We start from the raw sequence: 24,871 nt of genomic DNA, 5'->3' as shown, positions 1-24,871 counted from the left end.
TTCTGCAATAAAATTGTCTAATTTTCCGTCTCCGTACAGTCTGCGCCACTACCTCGATCGGGAAGATTCTTCCGAAATGGGAAGAACCTTCCCGAACGGGAAATTAACTTGACACCCAAAGGGGAAGATCTTCCCGATTGGGTTACGGCAAAATTACCGTACCCCATTCGGGAAGATTCAAGAAACTTCTGGATTCGGAAGATCTTCTACTTCGGGAAGACGCGATTTTCCAATAATCAAATCAGGAAGAAGAAAAAATGTAAACAAAAACCGAGATTCCCAATCTGGAAGAAAAACTTGTTGAAATATGGCCGCTCCAAAAGAAATTCTTTTATTTATGATTTTGAATTCAAACAGTCAACATGTTGAGCTCATATTGCTTCATCGGTAATACCGAAATCAAAGGGTATCATGTTTACGGTATTGAGCCCCCTGTTGGACTAGAATTAGACGTCGTTAAAGAGGAAAACAATCGTTTCGACAAAAATGCAATATTGGTCAAAATTCCAAAAGTCAATCTTGTTGAAGAAAAATTCAAAGAAATGGTGGAACCTATTAGTGAAAAAAATGTTGGTCATGTTCCAGCTAATTTATGTAAACTTTGTGTGGATCTTGTCAAGTATATGATATCGATGAAATGGTATGATTACTTTTCTTTTGTTTGTGTTTTTTTATGAGTTGATCTTGTCCCTAGCTCTTGCTATTGAGTCCTAGCTGTAGTGTTGCTTTTATTTTTGTTGTTTTAGCTACGTGCAAGGAAAGCCTAGGAAAAGTTCCCATCCTCCGGTTGATTTGAGTTTCAAAAAGCGCAAGGGTGCACCAGATCGAAGAGGAGGTGGTGTCATCATTCCGTGCCGCTATGACCTCATTTTCCATGAGAGCTGTAAAAGTCATGATATTTTAGATGTACTTTGGAAATACATCGACGACAATCCCAACTCGAGAGAAACCATACGTTTTTCGCGCCATGGCTCTTCGTTCGAGCTAAGATCATTGGACGCGATCGAATATCGAGAGGAACGAAAAAGACAGAAAGTAACCTAAAAAGACATTATTCTATACCATTTGTCATGATATTGTATAAATTTATACCTAGCTTTGTAAATTGTGTGCAAAAACTAAGCTTTTCATGGAAACATATTTTATCTCTATTTTCTTCAGCCATAATTATGTCCATTAATTTTATTTGCGTTGTTTTTTGGAGTTATTAAAAGAATGTGAGATTTGAGTGATCAAGATTACAATTGATTTTCTTCTCAAAATTTTCAGAAAATGTGAGCTTGAGTACTTTGATTCAAAAATGTATTCATTAAATGTTTTTTCCTTTAGAGAAACTAGTAATAAAAACAAAACATAATGGAAAATCCGCCTGAAGTTACAACTGATGAAATTGAAGAAACAAACAGAGATGGCAATACAGGAAGATACATTAAAGAATGTTTGCACAAAAATCACAGATCAATGTCAACTTGCCCATTGGTTTCAGACTCCAAAATTCGACAAAATATCAGGGAACAAATTGTGAAGGAAGGAAATATGACTTCAAACACAACTTTCAGAATTTGCAAAGACTGCTATGCAGAGCACCTAACCGACCCACCAAGCACGTCGTTCAAAGGTAAACGGAAGTATAGTACGTCAAACCCATCGAAAATACTGGATGAAATAAGGGACGATATAAAGAAGCTAAAGGTTGACAACCCGGTCAAAAAGATAGATTATATGTTAAACTATAATGCAGAGGAGTGGCTTAAAGATCGACCAGCCAATTTAGTATCTTTGCTTGAAAATTTAACTGAGCTTGATCCAGAGAAGGATGAATCAAAATTGAAAATCGCCTTTTTAATTGAACATGTATATTCGTGTGTAAATGACCGTTTGGTTTTACCATTTTCATTCAGACAAAACTTGTTGTTTTATAGTTTCTCCAGAAGCCGTTCTATTACAGATGCTTTAAGTGCATTCCTGCCATCTGGAGCGCACACTTTTCTCAAGAATTGGCTTGATATGAATGCGTTAAACCCAATAGTGTTTCCTTCTGGTTTTATACGTGTAGTATTTGATAACGAACAAGTAGTGGGAAAATCGTATCGTGTAAAAGTTTCCGATGGAGTCAAATTAAGCGTCATCACAAGTAAAGCTTACCTCAAATTAGACGATTCGACCATACAAGAGGATCCTGCGTCAAGCCCAAAGGAATGGTTTCCTTCAGAATCCCCTACGCGTCCAAATTTGGAGAAAATTCATTTTTCCAATCGAGATTTTTTTCGCTTGAAAAGAAACAACTTCATAAAACAAAGACTTCGTATCGTTTATAATCAACAACAAGTCGAGCTTGACGACAAAGGAGAGTCTAAATTTTCAGATAGCATCGATGATCTAGTTAAGAAAAAAGAACAATGTTCAACTGAAAAATCTTGTAGTATATGTAAGCAAGCCAATGATATTTCCTTGAAAGTGTGTACTTCATGTGGTGGCTCTTTACAACGTAATAAGTTCATTATTGACAAAAGCAAAGTTGATACGGTGGCAGACCCTTACGCTTGTTTCGAAGTCACGCAATCACAATCCCCTGAACCAGTTGATATTATCGTAGGCGAACCAGAGCTACTCAACCCATCAGGCTTTGAAAATATTGTGGTGATACTGAGAAATATTGGTGTACGTGCGGGTATCAAAAAGTATGTACCAAATGGAAACCGGGAATGGTTATTACTAGAAAATGATGGCGCTATATATACAATAATAATCAAACTGATTCAGAATGTCTTCGCATGCAGTAAGTGTAATCAATCGATATATGGTAAAGAGATGGCTGAGGAACATTCTTGTGTTGCGCTACAAAACGCAACTGTGACGAGAGAGTTTGATTGGATAATCATATTACCTGGCTTGCTTCATTTTGAGATGAATGCTGCCAAGGCATGGATGGATTTGAATTGGGATGTGTTTACCCGTGACGTAGTTATCGAGCTGGGCAAGTTCAATTATTTTTTAAAAACAGTTTTTTTATTTTTTATAATAATATTGAGTTTTGGCTGAGGGTACCAACGTATTGTTAAGAATTTGCCTAAATCGTGAGAGAAATTTCGTACGCTTTTTTATAAGAATAATATCTGTAACAATATTAGGGTGAAAATTGGCCAGATCGTAAGAATACATCGTTTTACAGTTTTGATTAATTTCAAAGATTTCTATTGGTAACAAAGTATATCTGGATTCTTCAAGTTTTTACACTAAGAAGTCTCAAACTTTCATTCTTAAAAAAACATAATATTCGCCATTGTGAAACACCTTCGGAGCTAATTGACAGTTGTTGATCACTTATTTTAATTCAGGATTTATCACCGAAAACGCATTGAAGTATATTCGTAAAGGAAGTGACCATCATAAATTATGGGATGTTCTGGAAATCTGCTTTTTAGCATTTACAGACGAATTAATGTTACCGTATGTGAGGAGCTGCATCAAATCAAAATTATATCCAACAGTAGAAGGTTACTGGAAATTTTACGACACGATCAAAAACCCTAATTACATATACGTTCACGAAATGACAATGAGATATTTATTCTCCTTAATGCTGTTTCGTAAAGGGTAAGTAAGAATACAAAGATAACTTTTAATGAGTTGTTTTGCTCTCTCTCTCTCTCTCTCGGAAACTATGTACATGGGCTAAATGTTGCATAAAAAACTTTGATTAGAAAAATGTTTTCCAATTAATTAGTAGAAATTAGTAGACAAATAAAATAAATTAGTATAATGACTTTTTATCACACATTCATAAAATTATTAAAAAATCTGAACAAAATTTTGTTTTAGTTGCCGTTCAGCTCATTCCGCAATGATGGAAGCGTCAAAAGCAAATGTCTCGACAATATTTTTTGGCAGAAATCATCCAAATTACAGAGAAATCGTGAACTACGACTACTTTCAATCAGCAAACATGCCTGACGAGCTAAAGAATAACATTGACAAACACTTGACCGTTAACCATTCATCGGACGAAGGTCATGCGCAAGGAGGTGATGCAATATTGGAGGAAATAAACAAAGAAGCTAAGCGTTGGATGATTGGTGTACCCACGAATGATCAATGGACAAGAAGTTTCAGAAATCTAGATAAAATCACAAAGGTAACGAAGAGTTCTTTTTCAATTTAAAAAAACGACGGAAGGGTTGAGCTGAAATAAAATTTAAATCTATAAATAGGTTTGTTTTCTAAATATAAGTCTAGAAATATCAAAATATGAGTGTGTAAAAATCTTATTTTCTTGTCAATAAAAATAAATAATGAAATTCCTTAAAATCTCTATTGTTTAGATTCGAGAAAATGCTTTGATGGATGCTCACATTGTCGAATCAAAAAGCACGAAAAAGTTTGATCACGAAGTTGAGATAGCACATGTACGAGTTGCGTTTAGACAAAGGCAGTACCTTTGCTCTAATTTGATGAAAGAATCCAAACATTTCAGCCTGAGCGGAAACGAGTTGGAGACAAATCTTATTCATTTCACGACTAGATCTAAGAAAAATTTCCAAGACTTTATCGATTGTAGTGGTATCAGTTATGAGCATGATTTCGTTTACGTAACAAAAGAGGAAAAAGAGGAAGCTATGAAAATTGAAAATAAAACTAAAGAACAAATCAAAAGTGAAATCTTCAAAATAATTGCCAGCCTTGGGGAAACGATCGGAACATTGTACTACGAATGCTTTTTAAAGGAGGTCAAAAATAAAAACAAGAAGGACTTTATTTCGTTCTACTATAAACTAATTGATATTCGGAATAATATCCCGCTAGAGGCTGAAACACCAGAAGAAAACGACAGTCAAGAACCAGAGTTATAATAAACTGCATCTACTCATATGCATAAATCAAAATTTGAAAAACTTTGTAGTCTTGTATATAAAAAAGTCTAGTATATAAAAAAGTCTTGTATATAAAGAAACCTTCTCTTTAAATATCAGTGTCAATTTCATTACTTGAAGACTTGTGTTCTGGGCACAAGTAATAGGGCAATTTCACTTTGGCCTTGACCTCAATTCCAGCACAAACACCATGCACCCTTTTACCACAATCCTTAAAACCACAAGTAAGAACTCGAGCTTTCACACCATGGTCTTTCCTAAGTTGCTTGTCTTTTTCCGATTTTGGAAGAGCGTTGCATATCAAACATTTCAACGTGTTCCTTTTTGACTCAGGTTGTCCTTCTTTCTCCAAATCTAAACGTTTACGTTTTATTCCTGGTAAATTTTTAACTTTCTGTGAAAACCAACATTTTTCTTCTACGACGGTAGCAGTTGGGGTTGTCTCCTTGTCCTTCCTTGTCAATAAGGGGTGGGCTGATGGTGTCCCAAAAATACTTTGTGGAACTGAAGCAATCGAAGAAGAAAATTCTGTTTGAGTCCCCATGACAGCAGTTACGGGCATCCCGTAACTCTTCTCATCATTGGAATCATTACTATTGATCAATAATCTCACTTTTGCGCCAGTAATCACATTGAGCTCATGCGCCTAGAACAAAAATCAGAAAGAATGAAAAGTGGAAGGTTGTATCTTGTAACTAAGATTTGCCAAAAAAAACTGGGGGGGGGTGGTAATGAATGTCAACATGACCAAAAAGTTTTGGTTCCAATAAATCTTACTTCTTCCTATTTTTGCAAACTATGTCCCTTATTTTACACTAAATATCCTGATTTAGCCTTTATTTGCCATAATCTGGGGTTTCTAGAAGTACAATTAGCAAGTATGTGAAATAAAAAACAAAAACTGAGTAATATATCACCGAGTTATCAAGTGCCAAAAATTCAAATGCGAGTCCCTTTAGGGATATCTGCTTTGAAACAACAATCTCCAAACTAAAACGAGTGGACCTTACTTTTTGCTTCAAGGTTGCTGACCGCTTCGCGTATGCAGTGCCACGCCTTTTAGGTTCAGTTTCGTATTGAATCCTGATGGGTCCCTTGTGATGATTCGGAGGGGTCTAGAATAAAGACAATGCAATGAATCAATAAAAAAATATGACCAGTAAGAGCACATGGTCAGCTAAACATTGCATGCATTAGCTCTATTCATGATTTCTCAAAAAAAGCTCTTTGAATTACAGAAGATGAGATGCATGCAATTAACTAATAATAATACAAATTTCCCAAAATGTAGTTTGAATTACCCATTTATTTGCTTAAAATTTATTTGACCTGTTTTCAAAAAGAATGTAAGAAGATAAGATGACCCTAAATTATATTATTTTCTCCTTTGATTTCCCCTAAAACTACATTTTTCTTTTCAGAAATATATGATAACCAGGATTTGGACATACAATACATACAACAGGAAATCAGGGTTACAGTACCATGTCTTCGGGTGTTTGGGTCTTCGGGTTGGGATATTGGGATAATGAATATACAGGGTATTGGGTTCATTCAGGTTCCATTTCCTAATTGTTTAACAGTAATAATCTGAAAAATAAGTGGTACATAGTAATGTATGCAAATTTATCTTTGAATTATACAAGAACATATTTGAGTTTTTTACAATAAACAATGAGGATTTAAAGTCAGTTTTTAAAATACTGAAAAATGCAATAGTTTAATATATCATTATGCAATGCTCCCTTGCAGTTGCTTCCTTTGAGCAATCTAGAAAAAACATTTACCCAGTACAACATGGTCTAACCTGGTTAATAAAAGAATTATATAACAAATTCCACTACTCAAAATTGCTAAAATAAGAGAAACCCTTGTTAGAAATTCAAGTAAACAAATTTCTGTCAACTGACAGAAAAGTTGAAATGCTGCTTACTGTTCAAATTAAAAAAGCATCAACATCAAGTAAAATGAGACGAAGCTGTTGACCTGATAAACTTAAGAGCTCACCTTTATAGTATCTGTTGATGGCTGACTTGCAAGAGGTTCTTGGAATAAGCGTGAGGCGTCTGCCAAGACTGATAGGTTACTACTAGTATTAGCTGAATAATCTTCTGATGTTTCTCCATAAGACATATTACTGGAATTTTTGTTAGGTTGCTGCTGAGGGATGAGAGGTTGCAAAAGGGTAACGTTTTCATGTGATTGAAACCGAGGGTCTTGTTGCACCAATTGGTATAAGAGACCCATTTGTTCTGGTGTGATTTCCATAACTTGTTGAGCTTAAAATAAAACAGCAATAAATTTAAATTTCCAGTTAGCCTGGGTATCCAGGCAGTCTCTTTATCTTGCTCGTTCAAGATTCAAGCTTCCTTACCTAACTTGTTTCTGCTTAGATTATCATAAATGTAATTGATCAAGAGTGATTTGAAATTCCCCAACTTGGGAGTACATAGAGGAGTAATTAACTTTTATGACTTTAAACTACTTTTAGTCTATGGGTGAGGGTCAATATAAATAGAGCTCAGCTATGGAAACTTGAATCTATTGTAGGTTCTCCTCCATCAAGCAAGGATATCAAATGAAATTGTGGAAAGAGCAAGATTATGAGACTGCCAGGCTGTAATATATCATTGATTTTGATAAAAATCTGTGTTTACAGTCTGATCTTAATTTCAAGTTTGTAAACCCAGGCTTATGTATCTTTAGAATCGATAAAATCAATCATCAGTTTTATTAGAGAGCTAATCAATATTAATCAATCAATTAGATATTGATTAGAGTCAATAATCAATAGCTAATCAAGGTAAAAAAAATTTTGAATATTGATTAAAGTATTGATTACCTATTGGTATTGATTGTATCAACTATTTTAATTGATAACTCAATTATTCAGTGTTGCAACTAGGTTATGTCAATATAGACGGAAACCTTAGGATTAGATGGTCATTTGAACCAAAAACCCTCTTACTGGCAAGAGGGAAATGATATATTTGTATCTCAACTAGAGTTACCTCCACCCTCCACTGATGCAAGTTACCCGACTTCACGGTATCACGGTATTGATTATTGATTCCAATCGATGTCTAATCAAACGGTTAATATTAATTTTAGCTATCGATTAAACTTGCTTAGCTGCTCACAACCATTGTGTTGGAAAAGTATGCATGTGTAGCTTACAAAATTTTGAAATTAAAATTAAAAAACAGTTTGCAGCCTCTCTTTTCTTCATTGTTCGATTAGTTCGATAACTTTAAGCTTGGAAAGCATATGCAAAGAGTAGTCATCAAACTGTAATCAAACCGTAATCGAAGCAATCAAAGCTCGATCTAATTAATCAATCCAATCTTTTTCAGATCTCAAACTGATTAGTCTTCGTACTTCGATGAATTTGAGTAAATCAAAAAACTGATTGTTTTGATTAGCTTCAATGATTCAATTTTTCGACTAGATACATATAGTAGAATTTTAGACTAGTCCCACTGACTTGGACTTGATAAAATAAAAACATAGATAAGCTTGCATGAAGGGAGGGAAAATGTAAAGCATTGCCTCCAAAACAGCAGTGGAGTAGACAAAAATAACAGACTCGATAGAAGATACATACTTTGATTTTGTGTTTCTTCCATGTTTGGTTCTTCTTCTTCAAAGTTGTTGCAATCCATTGCTTAGTTTCAATCAAAATTCAAAATCTGGTGGTTGAGCAGCAGGCAGCGCGGTGGAATTAAAAACATGCGAGGCTTCAAGGCTTCCCGTTCAGGAAGAATGGGCAAGAGTTTAAAAACGGACTTCCAAATCGGGAAGAAGCGGGAAAAAGTTGAAAATAAGGAAAACCCGATTGGGTTGGAACTTCCCGTTTGGGAAGTTTACGCAGTTTTTTCACAATTTAACAAGATTTCTACGGTAAAGTTTGTTTTTTTTTCGGTGAAAAACCTTAAAATTTAATGCTTTTTCACCTCCAAAAAGTTTCAATTTTCGCCAGTCATCGTACAGCTTCGCCGAAGATTCAGTAATTTTTTAACTTCCCAAAGCGGAAGAATCTTCCCAATCGGGCAGAAAAAAATCAAGTAATTTCTTCCCGTTCGGGAAGGTTCTTCCCATTTCGGAAGAATCTTCCCGATCGAGTTAGTGGCACAGACTGCCGAAGGACTCACGAGACTTTTTAAGGCGAGTTGTACAGGTTTGGCGAGTAAAGATAAAAAGTAAACAACTCGCTATCAATTTTTTCTGCGGCTTTGATTACGGGAATTCGCCAGGGACCACGTCACAGATTTTACAGGGGGGTGGCCCGAACCCAAAGCCCTCGTTTTCGGTACCGTGAGTATCGAATAAATATCAATATTTTCTTAGGGTACGTTTTTCGGGCTCAAACATGGTATTTTGTAACGCTGAATATCAGAGGCCACTGGCAATGCAATATTTATTTCTTCGAGCTGTGGATACTCACGGTAGTATTTTGATGGTACGTGTGTAAAGGGCCGTTGAGCCTAACTGGGGGGACGATGCGGTACCTCAAAGACTGAGCTTTCAGCTCTCTGATGGGAAATAGGCCGGATTATACAGTCATGGTCAGAATATATTGACATTTTTGGATATTTTTGCATGGTAGCATTTTGCAGAATTAAAAGTTCGGACAAAAATGACATCTTCAGGCTTGCTACACTTTATCCAAACGTATCCAGTCCCTTAACTCGCTTTTTGATTATTCTGACAGCGCTCACGACCGTATCACGTCCATCCAAGGACACTTGTATAGCGAAGATTCGTTATATACCGCAAATCACCGATTAAGCGCCCCGCTTGATTTAGCGCCCCGCTCGAATAAGCGCCCCCCATTTAGTTAAAATAATTTTATAAGCGCCCCGCTCGAGGGAGGGGCGCTTATTCGAATTGGTGGCCTAGGCTAATTTCCGGGATAAGAATTTCTCTTCAGATGATTAACAGTTGAAAAAAATTGGAACAAAAATAAAAATCAAGGTCTTTTTTTCTGTTTCTTATTGGATTTTTCTTTTATTCATCCTTTTTTGAAGTTAAGTTTAAGCAGATTCCGAATTTGTTGATATACGAATTTCTGAAATAAAAAAATAAGCGCCCCGCTTGAATAAGTGCCCCGCTTGGATAAGCGCCCCCCTCAGAGCCTGAAAAATTAAATAAGCGCCCGGGCGCTTAATCGGTGATTTACGGTAAGTGTCCTTGGTCCATCAGTAAAAAGCAAAAAAGTGTTACAAGTGGCTCTGTGTACGAAATTATACTGTGTACGAGATTGTACTTCATCTACTCTTAAGGTTCCAAATAAATGGCCACCACTTGTTAATTTTTCGGAAATTTTTCAGCCCACCGAACCCTATTACTATTAGGATAACCCCCCATTAATTTGATTTTTAAGAATATTTTCAGCTTTCAAAGATCCCTTATTTTGCAAGAAAAAGACTGATTTTATTAGGCTATATTTACTTTATTTTCGGGTTTTCAGAAGTGCAATTTCCAACCCCTGACAACCCCGTTTATCAAAATTTTAAAAATTTCCCAACCCCGCCCGCTTTTATTTAGAACTTAAGAGTAATCGAATATTTTGATTTTGGAGGGGTACACTGGCTGACAGAGCTTATGGTTTCAAGTCACATGTTAAAACTCTACTTCCTGACCCTAAATTACGTCACTTAAAAACTACTTGCGTTTTTTGTAAATTTGGAGCAAAATTCGTTTTTTTCCATGTATACTACCAAAGATAGTAGTTAAATTAGAGTACATTAGACGATCATATAAAAAGTTTTTTATTAGCCTTGAAAAACGGGGCGGCAGTGATTTTGCTCTTCCGAGCAAAACTCCTTATTTCTTCACGTTTGTTCTTCGTAGATGAAACTCGTCTTGGCTTTCAAATTTCATATAAAATAGATTTCGCATTCTCTGGCATTCGAAATTTTTGATAACAAGGGCCTGCTGAAAAATCTATGATATATAAGTAAAGAGATCACATTATTGTTCAGTCGAGTTTACTTACTTTTCATTAAGTCCACGCGATTTGATACTGGCGGTAGGGAGTACATATTTTTTGTGAAAACAAATTAAGAACATTTTAAGGCTTCGTGGACTCTAGGACATCCAAGATTTTAGAAAGTCTTACAAAAAGCTCACAAAATGGTCAAAATAAGAACATATTAAGGCTGAAAACTGAAAAAGTTAAGAACATCCAAAGGCGTCAAGAATTTTAGCTTTTCTTACAAAAAAATGTTTACTGTGGTAAGAGTTCAGCCTCGCCGATCAGTTGGATTGTTTACGTTAGTAAAATCGTATTTGAAGGTTTCTCAATATGAATATATTCAATCTAAACAAAACACTGAGATTGTATTATATTGCAAATACAAATGCATAAAATAAAGATTTACATTTATATATTTACACTTATATAATCATACTTATAAGTATACGATAAGCTTTATTAATAAATTCTATTGTATATACATTCGAATCTTATTCCACTTTGTTATACGATCAAGATTAACTAGATCTCGTCAAGAATCAGGTAGTTTCTTTACTTGGCAACGAGCGAACAAATCGCAGGTAAATAATTACAAAGAGGAAATTAGTATAGGAAAATGTCAAAAACAGTTCGATTAATTAAAACAAAAGTCAGATTAATTACTTGAAAGCATCAAAATGCATAGGATAGATTTTCATTTTCTGAACATACTTTCATAGAACAAAAGATTTCTGCTCGTAAAAAAATTCGTCAAACAGTAATGTCAAAAATAAACATTTCTTAGACTTATGTCTAGTTATCTTTTCTATAGTCTGTTGCAAGACCGATTAAACATTAACGACGCAACAGGTGAAGGGTCTGCCGTATCGATCACAACATCCTGTATTCGGGCAAGTAGGAAAGTGCAATTGAGTGATGCCTCTTGGGCAATTACTATGATCTCTGCGTTGTTGAGATGTCAGTGTCCTGTCATTTTTAGGAGAATTGGCCGAGTAGGTGCCACCGCTTTTAGGAGAATGGGGCGAAAAAGATAAACAGTCTTCTTCGTCAGTTGAGGATAGTTCGTCGTTATGGTAACCAGAATCGTTTTGATCGGGTTGATAAAAATAACGACTGGCTCGTTTGTTAGTGTTTTTACTCGGTTGACGATAGTTATTAATGTTGTTATTGTTGTTGTATTTTTGCTGACGTAAGCATTCTGAGCAATCTGAGCAATCACTCCAAACATCCTCGTCCAAAGATCTACGTTGTTGTTTTTGCGTTTTCTCTTGTTGTTGTCTACGTAATAACGTTGAATTACCTGAAGACTGTCGACTGTGTGGATTGTTTTTAGACGGATTCTTACCTGTGATCAGAATCGGATTTCCTTCAGGGTCACGCGTTACGAGAATCCCACAATCGCTGCAAAAGATTTCTTCAATTTTGGCACCCATTTGGTGTACAGTTTCATAAAGGTTGTCTAAGTGGACTTTTAAGAATGTTCTTTTGGTGGGTACAATATGTAATTGTTTGGAATGTTTTAATGACAGTTGAATTTCAGTTCCATTTTTTGAGAAGATGGTGAAATAGCAAAAGTTCTCTTCCTCGTACATTGGCTGTGAGCGAAGTAAATCCATATAGAAATATTTCATTTCGTCAAAGTTGTCTTTCACAAAGATGTTATACCGTAAAACTGAAGAACCTTGATGGCAGACTGACGGCGACATAAGTGGATATTCTTCCGTCAGTTCGTAATAAGGTTGCTTGGCGACGACTTTCTTTCTCTCGACGTCGTACGTCTGAAACGTGTGATGAAATTTCCACGGATTATTGAAAAATAAACGACGGATTTTATGAACTTCATTTCCAATAAGTTCCTCGCGAAGAATGAAATTGACGCTTAAACTTTGTGTAGGAGTTTTATTGGATGTTGTGACCTCCTCCTCGTGACAGCAACGTGGTATTAAGTGGGCATGTTTGGCAGTTTGCCGACCATTGCTTTTGAATGTTTCGATGGATATTGATTCTTTCCATACCGGCGAAGGCGTGGTAATCCGGCTGTAAATACTACGGAGATAATCTTCCTCTGACCGATTGCCTGGTAAAATGACGAGACTGCAACATGGTGTGTCGTCCTATAGAGTAAAGGAAATAAGAAGTTGTCATTAGATTTGCTTAGATCGAGAATCATTATGAAGGCTTTAATAGACAGGGTAAATAAAACTTTGTATATAGGCTGATGATACTCTTCTACTTGACACGCTCCCTTAATCGATGAAAAGCTAATTCCCTTTGAAAAGAGAGCGTCAACTATGGGTTTCGTTAAACACAAAATCTGAATTTCAAAACTGGTGTTTCTGTTTGTTAGAACGAGAGTAATTAGTCTCTAATCAATAACTGCACTGACATCAAACCGTTAATTATTTTCCGCTCGTCCCAAAAAAAACAAAAACACAATCAAAACAGTGACAAACAAATGGAATGATTTGTTTTGAACAAATTACTGCAGGTTGATCTCCTATGTATGACATCAGACACATACATGTGACGTAGAACAGAAAACGATAAGAGCCTTCTTCCCTCTCAACCGACAAAAAAACTATAGCTTAATACAGGTGGTGGAAAAACAACATGGCCATGTCAACACGTTTTGAAGATATAGACCAGCTTCCTTTCTACGTCAGCACGTGTTTCTTAGACGGAAAACAATGATAAGTGCAGATAAGTGTGTGCTTTCTGCAGGTAAGAATTTCTCTTAAGATTTCTTGATTTCTATTTTGGTCGCATGCGTGCTAATGTGTTTAACATTGATTTTCAACACGACAAAAGATATAAATAGATTCGATGCTAAGTGATACTCGTGTTAAGTAATTAGAAACTTTCAAATAAAACTTGCTGTGACTTGAAGAATTTCCTCAGCCTCGAATCAACTTCTTCAGTAGTATTATAAACACTGATCAGTGAAAAAAAATACTTATCATCCTTATTTACATTGACTACAATTTTTAGTCCAATCCCCAAATACTTCAAGATTAATCTACGGAATAGCGTTTGCTTATAACTTTCAAAAAATGACGAAAGGGAAGGGCGAATAACCGTTCAGTACCTTGTTTTTACAGAAAAACATACAAATACAAACATGGAAAAACACAAGTTGCAAGATTTTGAAAATAAAATTACCTCAAAGTAATGATCACTCGAATCCGAGTCGTACAGAAAACTCGATTCTTTTCTCATTTTAAATTTTAAACGTTAAATGTGCCTCAAACCAAAACGACAACCATATACTAAACAAACTTCCAGTTGAAATATTCTCAGCCAAAAGATAAATATTCAATGAGTAATTCGCGCGAAATTGAGTGCTGGAGTGGTGCGAACGAGATAAGCAGCAGGCGCCTTTCTTCTGCGAGATGTTATCAAGTAATAAACTGACTGGCCAGTAGTTGACATGATAGTTATATCAACAAATTCGTCACTCTCGTGTTAGGTAATTACAACATAAAGCATCATTAAAACAATAAATCACCCACTTAATTGACAGATCTATTGTTCCGTATTAATGAGCGACTGACTGTGTTTGCAAGCTCTTCTTTCTCCGCTTTCAATACAAAAAGTGAAAACAAAACGTCAAAAAAAATGTTCGAAATTCTTTTGATGAAGTCGGTTCTTTAGCCAATCAAAAACAATAGATTAAAATTCTCTCCTTTAGATGTTTCATGCAGAGTATTATTGTCAAATTTATTTTCGACTTTTGACTTTTTTTCGTTAATTACTGGTTGCTACTTAAGGAATGATATGACGTCCATGCCTATTTAATTATATACTGAATAAAATACATATAATCACAAAAGATGTTTTTGTTTATGTGAGTCTTTGATTAGTATTCTTCGCAGTATGCAATTAATCCCATTTTTCTCTTACATAAAATCCTTATACACGAAAACCTCAAAGATATCAACTATGAGAAACTCATCAAGCGAATCTTTAAAACATCAATTCAGGCTATTACCTCCCAGCAACGATACAAAAGAGATTCTCATTAGAAAAAGCTCCAAAGCTTCCAAAATCCATGTCATTTGACTGGTCTTAGGGGTAGGGTTAAATATAAAGAATGGAGGCCAAGCTTGAACAAATAATAAGGTTAAGCAGTACACTCCAGCCACCTCACAAACCAGGGTATGGCTAAAGGGTGTAGGGTAGTAGAAAGTTTGAACTCCAACGCAGACACTTGGGAAAATGTCTCGGGTCGGAATTTGCTAGCTTTGATTTAGTTGTAGTCTAAAAAGCTGTGGGTCAAGAACAAATCTTCCTTGTAAATCCCTTACAAGCTCTCTTAAAAGCCGACCGCGTTGCTTAGGGTTGAAAGGTGCAAAATGGCCATTATACACCCGGGTCAGTTGGAGATAACCATGAAGGGTATATATGCTTGTTCAAACTCATATAAGAATCTTCAATGATCGATTTCGGTAATATGCTTAAAACGCCAATGGCAATGAATAATTACTTGTTTTAATCGAATTATAGAGAATTTGCGAACAAATCTTAATAGTGCTGCGAGGTGAAGGTGTTGTAAAGCACCTGATTAAGAATGGTAAAGACATTTTCAAGCTGTGTTAATTATATCAATAAGGTTTTGCTGGTCCTCATTCATTACTCCCCATTATACATTTCTCGAAGAGGATGATTGCGAAAGTTGATGGAGATATTGGACGGGGTCAATCTATCTTTAGTGTTCTCAAACATTCATTACTTTTAATTATTACAACTATTAATTAATATTTCTTTTGTTTATAAATAGCAGAAATAAAAGTTATATATAATGTATCATTAAGAATAATTAGGGCTTTATTACTGTGTTTAATGGGTTGAAACTATTATAATGCATTTCAATCAAAAGCTTAATTTACATATTACGTGCATTAAAGACTGTTTCCTTCAAAAGGATGGGGGAATGGGGTTCGTTGATATCAATTGCAAGAGTATTTACTTAATCTAGGTTGTAGCTTCCTCAATTCTCATCACTTCAGGATTTTGAGCCCTTATTTGCTGCACCCTTGGAGAGTAAGCAAGAAAAAGTGTAAAAATCTCAAATTGAATATGGTAGTAAAATCTTTTTACAAAAACCAGCAGATCATTGTTCAGACTCGACTGTTCTTATTTTTTTTTTTTGCACTTAAGCCTCAAATCATTCTTACCTGTTCTTATTTCTAGAGACAAGTGGAGGTAATTTTCACTTTGTGCTCTATTTCTACTAATTTTAAACCCTTTATTTGCAAAAAAATCAGTCATTTTTTCCAAATTCAGCTTTGTTCTCAAAATCATTCTTATTTTTCAACGTTTTTTGAATCCAACATTGTTCTCATAAAATTGTTCTTATAAGCTTGTGTAACTAAATGACATCGTATGGCATATAGCCTTAAGCTTTATTTATCACATTTTTGGACGTGCTATAAGTTACACGAGAGAGTTCAACTTGGCTATTCTGTGTTTTAGCTTGTAAGGAAGAAGGATCGTCACGTGACAGATTGTTAGGAGCCAGAGTAGTTAGAATAAAAAAATAAATGCTTGAGAGACAGAAAGATTCGACTAACAATTTTCTTAACATTTAAAAGCAGCTAACATTTTTAAAAGCAGCTATGAACGATTAAAAAACGCTAATGAAGTTGACTGTATGACGACCGTTTAATTAGATTTTACAGAGCGATCTTGGAGCTATTGATTGGAAATTCTGATAAACAAACATGACATAACAATCGACCTACCGCCAAGAACAAATCAAGAAACGTGGGTCTGGAAAATATCTTAATACACGTTTAACATAAGAACATCCAAAAATCTTGAAGCCTGCGGATGTTCTTAACTTTTTGAGTTCCAAGCGTAATAATGTTCTTAAAATATTCTTATTTCCAACATTTTGTGCGATTTTCTAAGACATTTGGTGTTTTTTGGTGTTTTAGAGTCCATGAAGCCGTTAAAATGTTCTTAACTTGTTCTTAATATTTTAGCCTTCAAAACTTTATGTTCTAAAAAAAAGTTCTTAAGAACGTGCAATGCGTGTAAATCAAAATGACGGACGCATTTCAAAATAGATGGAAACTTAAAAATTGAATCGATAAAAACAGGACAACCCTGGAAGTCGTTCCAAGATTATTTTTACGAAATACGCGAAATTCTTATCTCCCTATTTTCGATTTTGCGGAAGTTTTTATATTCTCGTTATTGTATATTGGTATTTCGATTTCGCGAAGCTATATCGGATATAAATTTTATAACAAATAAGAAACAAATGTACTTATGAAACCCTCGTCTCTTTCCTGAAAGAAATTTTCTTTGACAGAACAAAGTAATAAAATGTAAACATTGCGCGAACCACGTGTCATTAAAAAGAACAATTAAAATCACGTGTCCAAAACAAACTTGTAAAACAATTGAACAATCAAAATTAGCCATATTTGGTTTGATTTTTTATTTTCACATGTGACATTTGCTTTGATTTTGTATCTGCTACAGTTTGTTTAAAAATTTCGCAAGTACTGTTATGTCCCTTTAAGGTGGTCATAAACTATGGAAATTATATCTCTCAAAACTTCAAACTGTTCAGGCTGTTTGTATCTATGATGCAATTTCATCATCAGGATATTACCCTCGTCTATTGGCCAGTGAAACAATGATGGCGTAAATGTTCATTGGACAGTATCATGAATTCCTTTGTCAGTCAACTTTCGGAAACTTTGAATAATTTAGCATCACAAAACTTTTCAATGATAGAAACGTCATTTTTCATTTGTGACGATTAGTCATCACCTGGAAAGCTTTCAATGACTTGCATAGATATTTCCAATCATGTACCGCTTGGATCCCTCCCCCTGAAGACACCACCATTACCGAAAAACTGAGGTCTACCACTGACATAAAGTGGAACTGACTATAAACTGGACCGAAATTAAATACTTCCCTCAAAGAAATCTATTCAGTTAAATGATTTTAGAACCTTATCTCGGAATCTCAAAAATGTGCTAGTTCGACACTATTTGACAAATAGGTTTGGACACCTGGCGCGTTGAGTTTGACAAACTTTGTATTGAAGATAGTTAACCTTCGTGGAAGAATCAGATTAGAGCATACCCGGTGAACGTGGAAAAATGCTCATCTATTAACAACGATCAAATTCATAGACTTCCTAATTCGATTAGATTGGATTTGGTAGAAGACGTTTAATGTCGATAAACTTATACACGCAATTCAGTGATCAAGAATCAGAAGAATAGATTGCACAAAAAAGAAGATGAATGCGAAAAAAAGTAATGGAAAATGATTAAAAATGTTTATTTTAATTTTTACTCCTCGAGATCCGGCTGACCTCGCCCACTAAAATGCGCGACCGTAGTCGTTTATTACAATCCAGTCCCTTAAGAAACTGACCGGGCAGCTAAGAGTTGATAGGTGTAATACAATAATATGGGTGTAATATGATAGTACGATAATTGTTACGGGATAATATCAATTTGTATGAACTACAAATGCCTCTTCCATTATTTTTTGCTTATTTTCTACTACCGTAGTACAAAAAAATTTAGCCGTATTTTAGTTAACTTTCAACAAAAAGGACCCATGAAAAGCTACAATGAAGTGAAAGTTAAATCAGGTCGTGATATGAAACCTGACAATTGACTAACATTAAAAAAGCTAGCCAGTACCTTCCCACAAACCAAATATTTTCTTTGATAAAAAAGCGGTTTTCGTCTAACAGGCTATAAGAAAGCATGCATTAAATTAGAAAAAAACGTTAGATATCATAAGGAAGTATGCTTGACAGAGAAACTAGAACACTAAAAACACGAGGGACCTTTACTTTCATTTTCAGCTTCCGTATGCCGTCTACAAAGATGGTTAAATTGATGAAAAATGTAAACAATAGTTGATGCATTATTTATTGGAAATGGCGTGTTTTAGAGTTTATTATGCTTTAAAAGATGTTCTTAACTTATGCCTAATATTTGGGTTATTAAAACCTCGTGTTCTAATATAGTTTGAAGTTTTTGAAGTGCAAAAAATCATAAAGAATGAAAGAACCAATCTCGATAAAAGCTAATACCAAAGTAATTGATAATGTGCTTATAAAAAAATATCGAATTTGGCCAGTTTTTCTACAAAAACACGCTAGGCAACCAAAATTTCAAATTCAATCCTGAGAAAAGTTGGTAACAGACGATCGAACGGACGAACGGACTAACACAGGTTAATTTATAGGACATCCACCCCACCGGGGTAGGTCCAAAAATCAGCGTTTTGATACTGGTGTAAGCCAGTTAAATCAAGCCCTTGTGGTTAGCCATTGTGGTTAGACTGCAGTGGGGGACTTTGATAGATTTTGAACAGCTTTGGATGGGTTTGGAAAGCACCCAGAGCCTCTCGGGAACTTGTTTTTGATCGATATTGAAGTATTTTGCAAATATTGCAGAAGTCTACAAACCTTTAGTTCATGATTGTATGCTTAACAAAATCTCATTTCAGCCCTTATAGGTATAAAAAAAGGTTTAGCGCGACTGAACACAAAAGGGCTTTTGACAATGACATGGGATAACACCTTTCGGACACTAACACCCCCAAAATATAACAAAAGGTAGCCATGGTACACGGTATCAATAAAGCTTATTGTATTTTCGTGTTTCATATATCAAAACCACATTGCTTATAAAACCCAAACACTTCCGCACGATGAGCTCATTAGAAAAATGAAATCATCAAACTCCCTCTTAAAGTTATTATGTAAGCCAAATATCAGAAACCAAAAATACAAATAAACAAATTATAAGAAGCCTTGTTGAAAATATATCTTTGGTAAAGGCTTAATTGGAATGATATTGTTAATTTAAGGCAAACAAAACAAAACACAGGGAGTTTCATAAGAGTTACCCTTGTTGCAGAGAGATAGTCTTCATGTTTTTAGAGATTTGAGAAAAATGGATTGTAAATTCTTTCTTCAATTTCATTATGTCAAGCCTTAGAAGAAGAGGTTCCAATTTTTGGTGGACAACCATTTGCTGGTGCAAATTTGTCTCCTTATAGACAAAGATGCACCTTTTTCCATAATAGAAGTTGCACTGTGAAAACTATCAACGAAAATAGCGAACGAATTCGGGGAACTTCCCTTCTCAGTTTCGATGAAGCTGTATCTTTAAAACAAAAAAATCCTAAATTAGCATATGTTTGACACAAAAGGCCTTATCATCATTAAATTTTGCAATGATAATGAAAAATGTTAAATTCTGGATGTAGGGAAAAAATAAATCTCTCTTTTTTTGTCGTAATCGATGCAAAATGTTGAGAATGCCAAAAATCGGGGGGATTTATAATTGCGCAAAATGAGTGGTAAATGATATAATAGGAAAGGCAAGGAATTTGTTGATTCAATTGCATATGAAGCCCTATGATTATATCTACAGTTGACTCTCGCTAATTCGAACTCGAATCTCATTTGTTCGAATTACAGAGAGATTCGAATTATAGAAAGTATTGTGTGAGGGTGTCTTCTTGACGGGGACTGGAAATAACTCCGCCCAGCTTGAACACAACGTTGTTTCAACGTTTTTCTAACATTCAAAACGTCCATTTAACGTTAGTTGAACGTTGAAACAACGTTGTGTGCCAGCTGGACGAGTTTACTGTATCTGAAGGTTGGTAGATTCCTTGTAGCTAAGGTTAATAAACAAATTTCGAAATTGTGCAAAATTGAGAGGAAACTCCTCCAGACCTTGGCGTGTTGTTCTGTTATGACTCAATTAAAACGAAAACACATTAAGAAAATGTAACTCCCTATTTCTTGGCTTTTCTCCAGATTTTATATACGCTGATATTGGATTTTGTAAGATGATTTTCTATGGACAGTGTAATTAATGAATGTCAATTATTATAAGTTAATTACAAATTGCTTCTTCGTTTCGTCATACGATCGACTGTTACTCAACCCTCCCTTAAAGATTCTCTTATATTTTTCATAAAATATTTTTCCTGAAAAACCGCAAAAAATGTTGTAACTTCCTGACGGTCTTGATTGAAAATTGTTAATAATTTCTGATCCCAATGAACAGCTGTGAATTTCTCATGACCACCGTGTAAGAAGCCTGAAGAAAGATAAAAACGCAAATTTCCTAATCGGAGATTTGTTATCAAGAAACTTTTAATGAGACCAATCAAAATATTTGTTGGCACAAATATTTCTCATATGACAAACCTTACTCTTAAAAGGTTAGGACGAGTTGCGAAAATATACACAACCATTCTTCACCTGCTTATACCTTCCAGCTTACCAAGATTGCATTGTTGTTGTTGCATTATTTTTAAACAATGAAATTTAAATCCTCAGCCATAAAAAAAAATATGTATCCCCATCAAGTTTTAGCCCGTTATTATTACCCCCATTTGCTAAAGATATCCCACCGTGTCTGTGAAAAGGGGGTGTCATAACATACCATTTCCTCTGGTATTAAAAATTCACTTCATAAAAGCTCGTAATGCACATGAAAAAGTTCGCTACCTTTTTTAAATATCAACTTAATATACAGATCCTCTTAACCCTCCTGCTGTAATATTTAATGTATAAATAAATAAATGGTTGTGTTGACGCAGATAAGTCATAACGGAACAAAGTCTCCCGTAGTGTGAACAGGACATAAACTTTTTATGAGAAAACCAATAGTGTGAACAGGACATAAAACTTATGAGAAAACCAAGGGGAATCTCTAACTGAGAAGGTTTAAATGGTGAGAGAATGCTTTTTCTTATGGATTCCTTAAGCAAAGAAAGACTATTTAAAAGGCTCCCTATAACTGCCTCCATCTCGAAAAAATCGTTATCTCGAGTTTTCACTGACCAAAAAGTCGTAGTAGGGAAGATGATTATTTTTCATGGAAACGATGCTGCTTTTCTGTCTTTGATCTTGCATCTTCAACTCTTAAAAGCGAATATCGAGTCATTATAACGTTGATATAACTTATCATTAAATTATCATTAAAACACTCTTTGGCAAGACATCAAAAGCCATAAGGAAACTGAAGAACGATTATCTTCCTTTGGCAAAGAGAGACTGATAAGGTTACAAAACCTTGCAAAGAATGAGTCAATTCTGCATTTTGGAGCTATTGCAACGAACAGGCGTTTTACAAACGACCTAACATTGTCATTATCTGTGCCAGCCTGTACTATGCCAATTGATTTATTGATTTTTCTAAACTTGCCAAATTCTGTAAAGTACAGTGTGTAAACTTTAAATGCAACTATTTTACTCTTAGAAACTAAACAATTTCTAACGTAAATAGGTATAATAAATAACGTACTCAAATAATCAATAGTGGAAATCTAAAAAACTTTAGATGCTTTAAAGAGTAAGTAAGTCTGTGACTAAAGTCGGAGGTAGGCAACCCGCCTCCTTTTTCGATACTCATATACCCGAAGGTTGAAGAGGGAGCGACTCTTTCTCCTTGGATTGCTTCACTTACCCTTGAACCTTCTATTAATGGTTGAAAGACATCAAGTGCCTTTTTGCAGCTGAGTACGAAGTCTTTGGTATGGGGGACAAGCTGGAGTTTTTACAAGCTCTTATTTGATTTGGTTGGTCGTTAAACCCTTTGCGTGCCGGTACCTTGTTTTTGTACCCCAATCCATTTGCCGAGGGGTAATTTTTTTTAGTAACCTGATTTGCCGATGTCGTATATATACGACATGCAAATTTTAACTCGTGTTGCCGCATGTCGTATATATACGACAAGGATATTTTATTTCCTATTTGCCAATGTTTTGACATTTGTATTTGACATTTGTTTTATATATATTTTATGATAGACTAAAATAAACCTGAAATAAATCTTTTGAGCACTTAATATATACTTTCACTACTAATATGGATTTTTTTATGTCGGATATATACGACATTGGCAAATAAGAAAACCATTTTCCTAAAAGCTGATTTCTCGGCAATAGAGGTGCCTCTTTTTTAAAGGCCTCGGCAATTAGGTAAAAAAATTAGATGTCGGATATATCCGACATTGGCAAGTAGAGTGAAAATTTGCATGTCGTATATATACGACATCGGCACGGAAAGGGTTAAGATGTAATAAAAGAATCTTATTACTTTTTCTAAAGAACGCGTCATTTCTATCACTTCAAATGACCAATTAGTGAAGTATCTTGTAAAAACTCCAGCTCATCTCTTGGTATGACCAACTGAACGTTCTATCTTTGCACTATGGTCGCTTCAGGAAAGTTTAAACCTTAGTAGAATATGAAACATAAAAGATTCTTTTTGAATAAAAATTGAAGAAACTTACGTTCAAATCAACCATATCTAAACGAGGTATGACATTGACTTTCTGTGGCATTGTGGTGAATCCGAAGTTGAACAAGTTCACCCAACGAACAATATATTGAGTGATTGGGTGTCAAAAATAACAAACAGCTTTCAGAGTTGATGATTGTTCAACTTCTTATGCAAAACACAGTCACCCAAAAGTAGTGAAAAAACTTCACGAGAACTAAAAGGTCAACAAGTAATTCGAAAGATGAAAAGATAGCGCTTGAAACGAAATCTTCGTGCACTGAACACGCAGTAGAAAACATTTGACAAGATGATGACCATGTCTTATATATGTAACTTTCTCAAGTCACTGCAGGAATTCTGGCATTTATAGGAATAAGAACTGTTAAAAAACACACATACAAAAAGAGCGCTTTCGAAGTAAATGTTTAAGGGAGTTTTAATTCAAACTTTTGAGACATACTGGAATCACGACTAGTACTTAGCTACAATAATGATGTTTGGACCATTTGAAAAAAGGTAATAAAACATCAATTCTGTCTTTAAATCGTTTTTTTTTTTGGATGCAGTTACACTAACGCAACACGTTCTTATCAAAAACTTTGTCAAGTCAACTCAAGGGTGTACTTTGAGAGAAAACAAACAAAAATACGGCGTCATCAGGAAACAGAAAAGTTATCTCATCGTTATTGCTTCAAGTGTATATTGACGTAACCTCACTTGGCCAGCTTTATCACAAAAACATACAAAACCCTTACAAATTTGAGGAAATCTTTAAAAAAAACTTTGATGAGCCCACAGATTAAGTCTAGCCAAAGCAAATATGGTTCAATTTTTCCTTTTTTAATTCAAAAGGGACAATTTTAGTTAGGTTTACGTGTTTTACATGCGAGTTAAAAGGGAAAATCGAGAGAATTTTGGCGAATACTCAACAGAGGCGTTGCCAGGAGTATTTGTGTCGGAGGGGGGGGGGGGCCCTTTTTAGGGAAAAGAATTTTCGTAACTTATGCTCTGCGGGCGTAAATTGTTGCTTAAAGCAATCTCAGATAACCTTAAAAAGAGGCATTGGAAGGACTAAGAGAATAAGATCACAAAAAGTCCAAACAAAAAAATTTGAGTCTAAGAAAATGTCAAACAGCTTTCAGGAGGCCTTAAAAAGGTCACAAAACTACAGAACCCTTCACATTCTATTGGGAAAACTTTGAACTTTTAGGTAAAGGATTACAAAAAAAACTTAAATCCCTAAATATTTATCCCTAAAAAGGCCAAATTTTAGACCTTGAAAGTTCCGATTTTCAAATTTCGGGCGGCACTCCCGTCATTTCGCAAAGCTAGTGCCCCCCGGATTTTACGTAAGTATCACGCCGGGAGTATAGCAAATATTTTCATTGAAACTTCTTTGTTATTACACTTTTAAAGTATGACATAAGGATTACCAAAGAACACGTTACATTATGAAGATTTGTGTCCAGAAAAACTAAGAAAATTCATACAGAAAAGGGGATTCTTATAAAAATGTATCCTTGAAAATTTCGATCCAACACGCTGGGAGAAATAACTTTGCAACCTACGCACGTCTCAAATACGAATTTAAACTAAACAAAAAATACGGTATATTTCAAAGCATAGCCAACATTTTGGAATTGTTTTTGTTTGATATCGGCTAAAGAAAGAAACATAATCTTAAAGTTTGTTATTCTATCTGTAGATCATAAATCAAAGGAATTGTGT

At 35.0% G+C, this 24,871-nt stretch overlaps 2 protein-coding genes across 3 annotated transcripts; both read right to left on the bottom strand.

Annotated features, from left to right (window-relative positions):
* Positions 1-4,869: 4,869 nt before the first annotated feature.
* On the bottom strand, positions 4,870-9,003 carry LOC136816346 (uncharacterized). Its single transcript, XM_067072667.1, has 4 exons — positions 8,476-9,003; positions 6,879-7,150; positions 5,882-5,986; positions 4,870-5,517 (listed from the first exon to the last, which is right to left on the bottom strand). The coding sequence occupies exons 1-4, from the start codon at positions 8,531-8,533 to the stop codon at positions 4,960-4,962; spliced, it is 993 nt and encodes a 330-aa protein (XP_066928768.1). The 5' UTR covers positions 8,534-9,003; the 3' UTR covers positions 4,870-4,959.
* A 2,191-nt stretch (positions 9,004-11,194) lies between these two features.
* Positions 11,195-23,205, bottom strand: LOC136816345 (uncharacterized). Of its 2 annotated transcripts, none has more exons than XM_067072666.1 (2): positions 23,154-23,205; positions 11,195-12,962 (listed from the first exon to the last, which is right to left on the bottom strand). In XM_067072666.1, exons 1-2 carry the CDS (start codon positions 23,202-23,204, stop codon positions 11,676-11,678), a joined length of 1,338 nt encoding a protein of 445 aa, XP_066928767.1. In that variant the 5' UTR covers position 23,205; the 3' UTR covers positions 11,195-11,675. The 2 variants fall into 2 exon arrangements, with proteins under 2 accessions (XP_066928767.1, XP_066928766.1); XM_067072665.1 differs by lacking the exon at positions 23,154-23,205 and adding an exon at positions 14,008-14,267.
* Positions 23,206-24,871: the final 1,666 nt, after the last annotated feature.

The sequence above is a fragment of the Clytia hemisphaerica genome, unplaced genomic scaffold (genome assembly GCF_902728285.1).
Source record: "Clytia hemisphaerica strain Z4C2 unplaced genomic scaffold, Clytia hemisphaerica genome assembly, whole genome shotgun sequence".
Classification (NCBI taxonomy): domain Eukaryota; kingdom Metazoa; phylum Cnidaria; class Hydrozoa; order Leptothecata; family Clytiidae; genus Clytia; species Clytia hemisphaerica.
The sequence above is the reverse complement of the archived record's forward strand: the minus strand, read 5'-3'. Positions and strand labels throughout refer to the sequence as shown.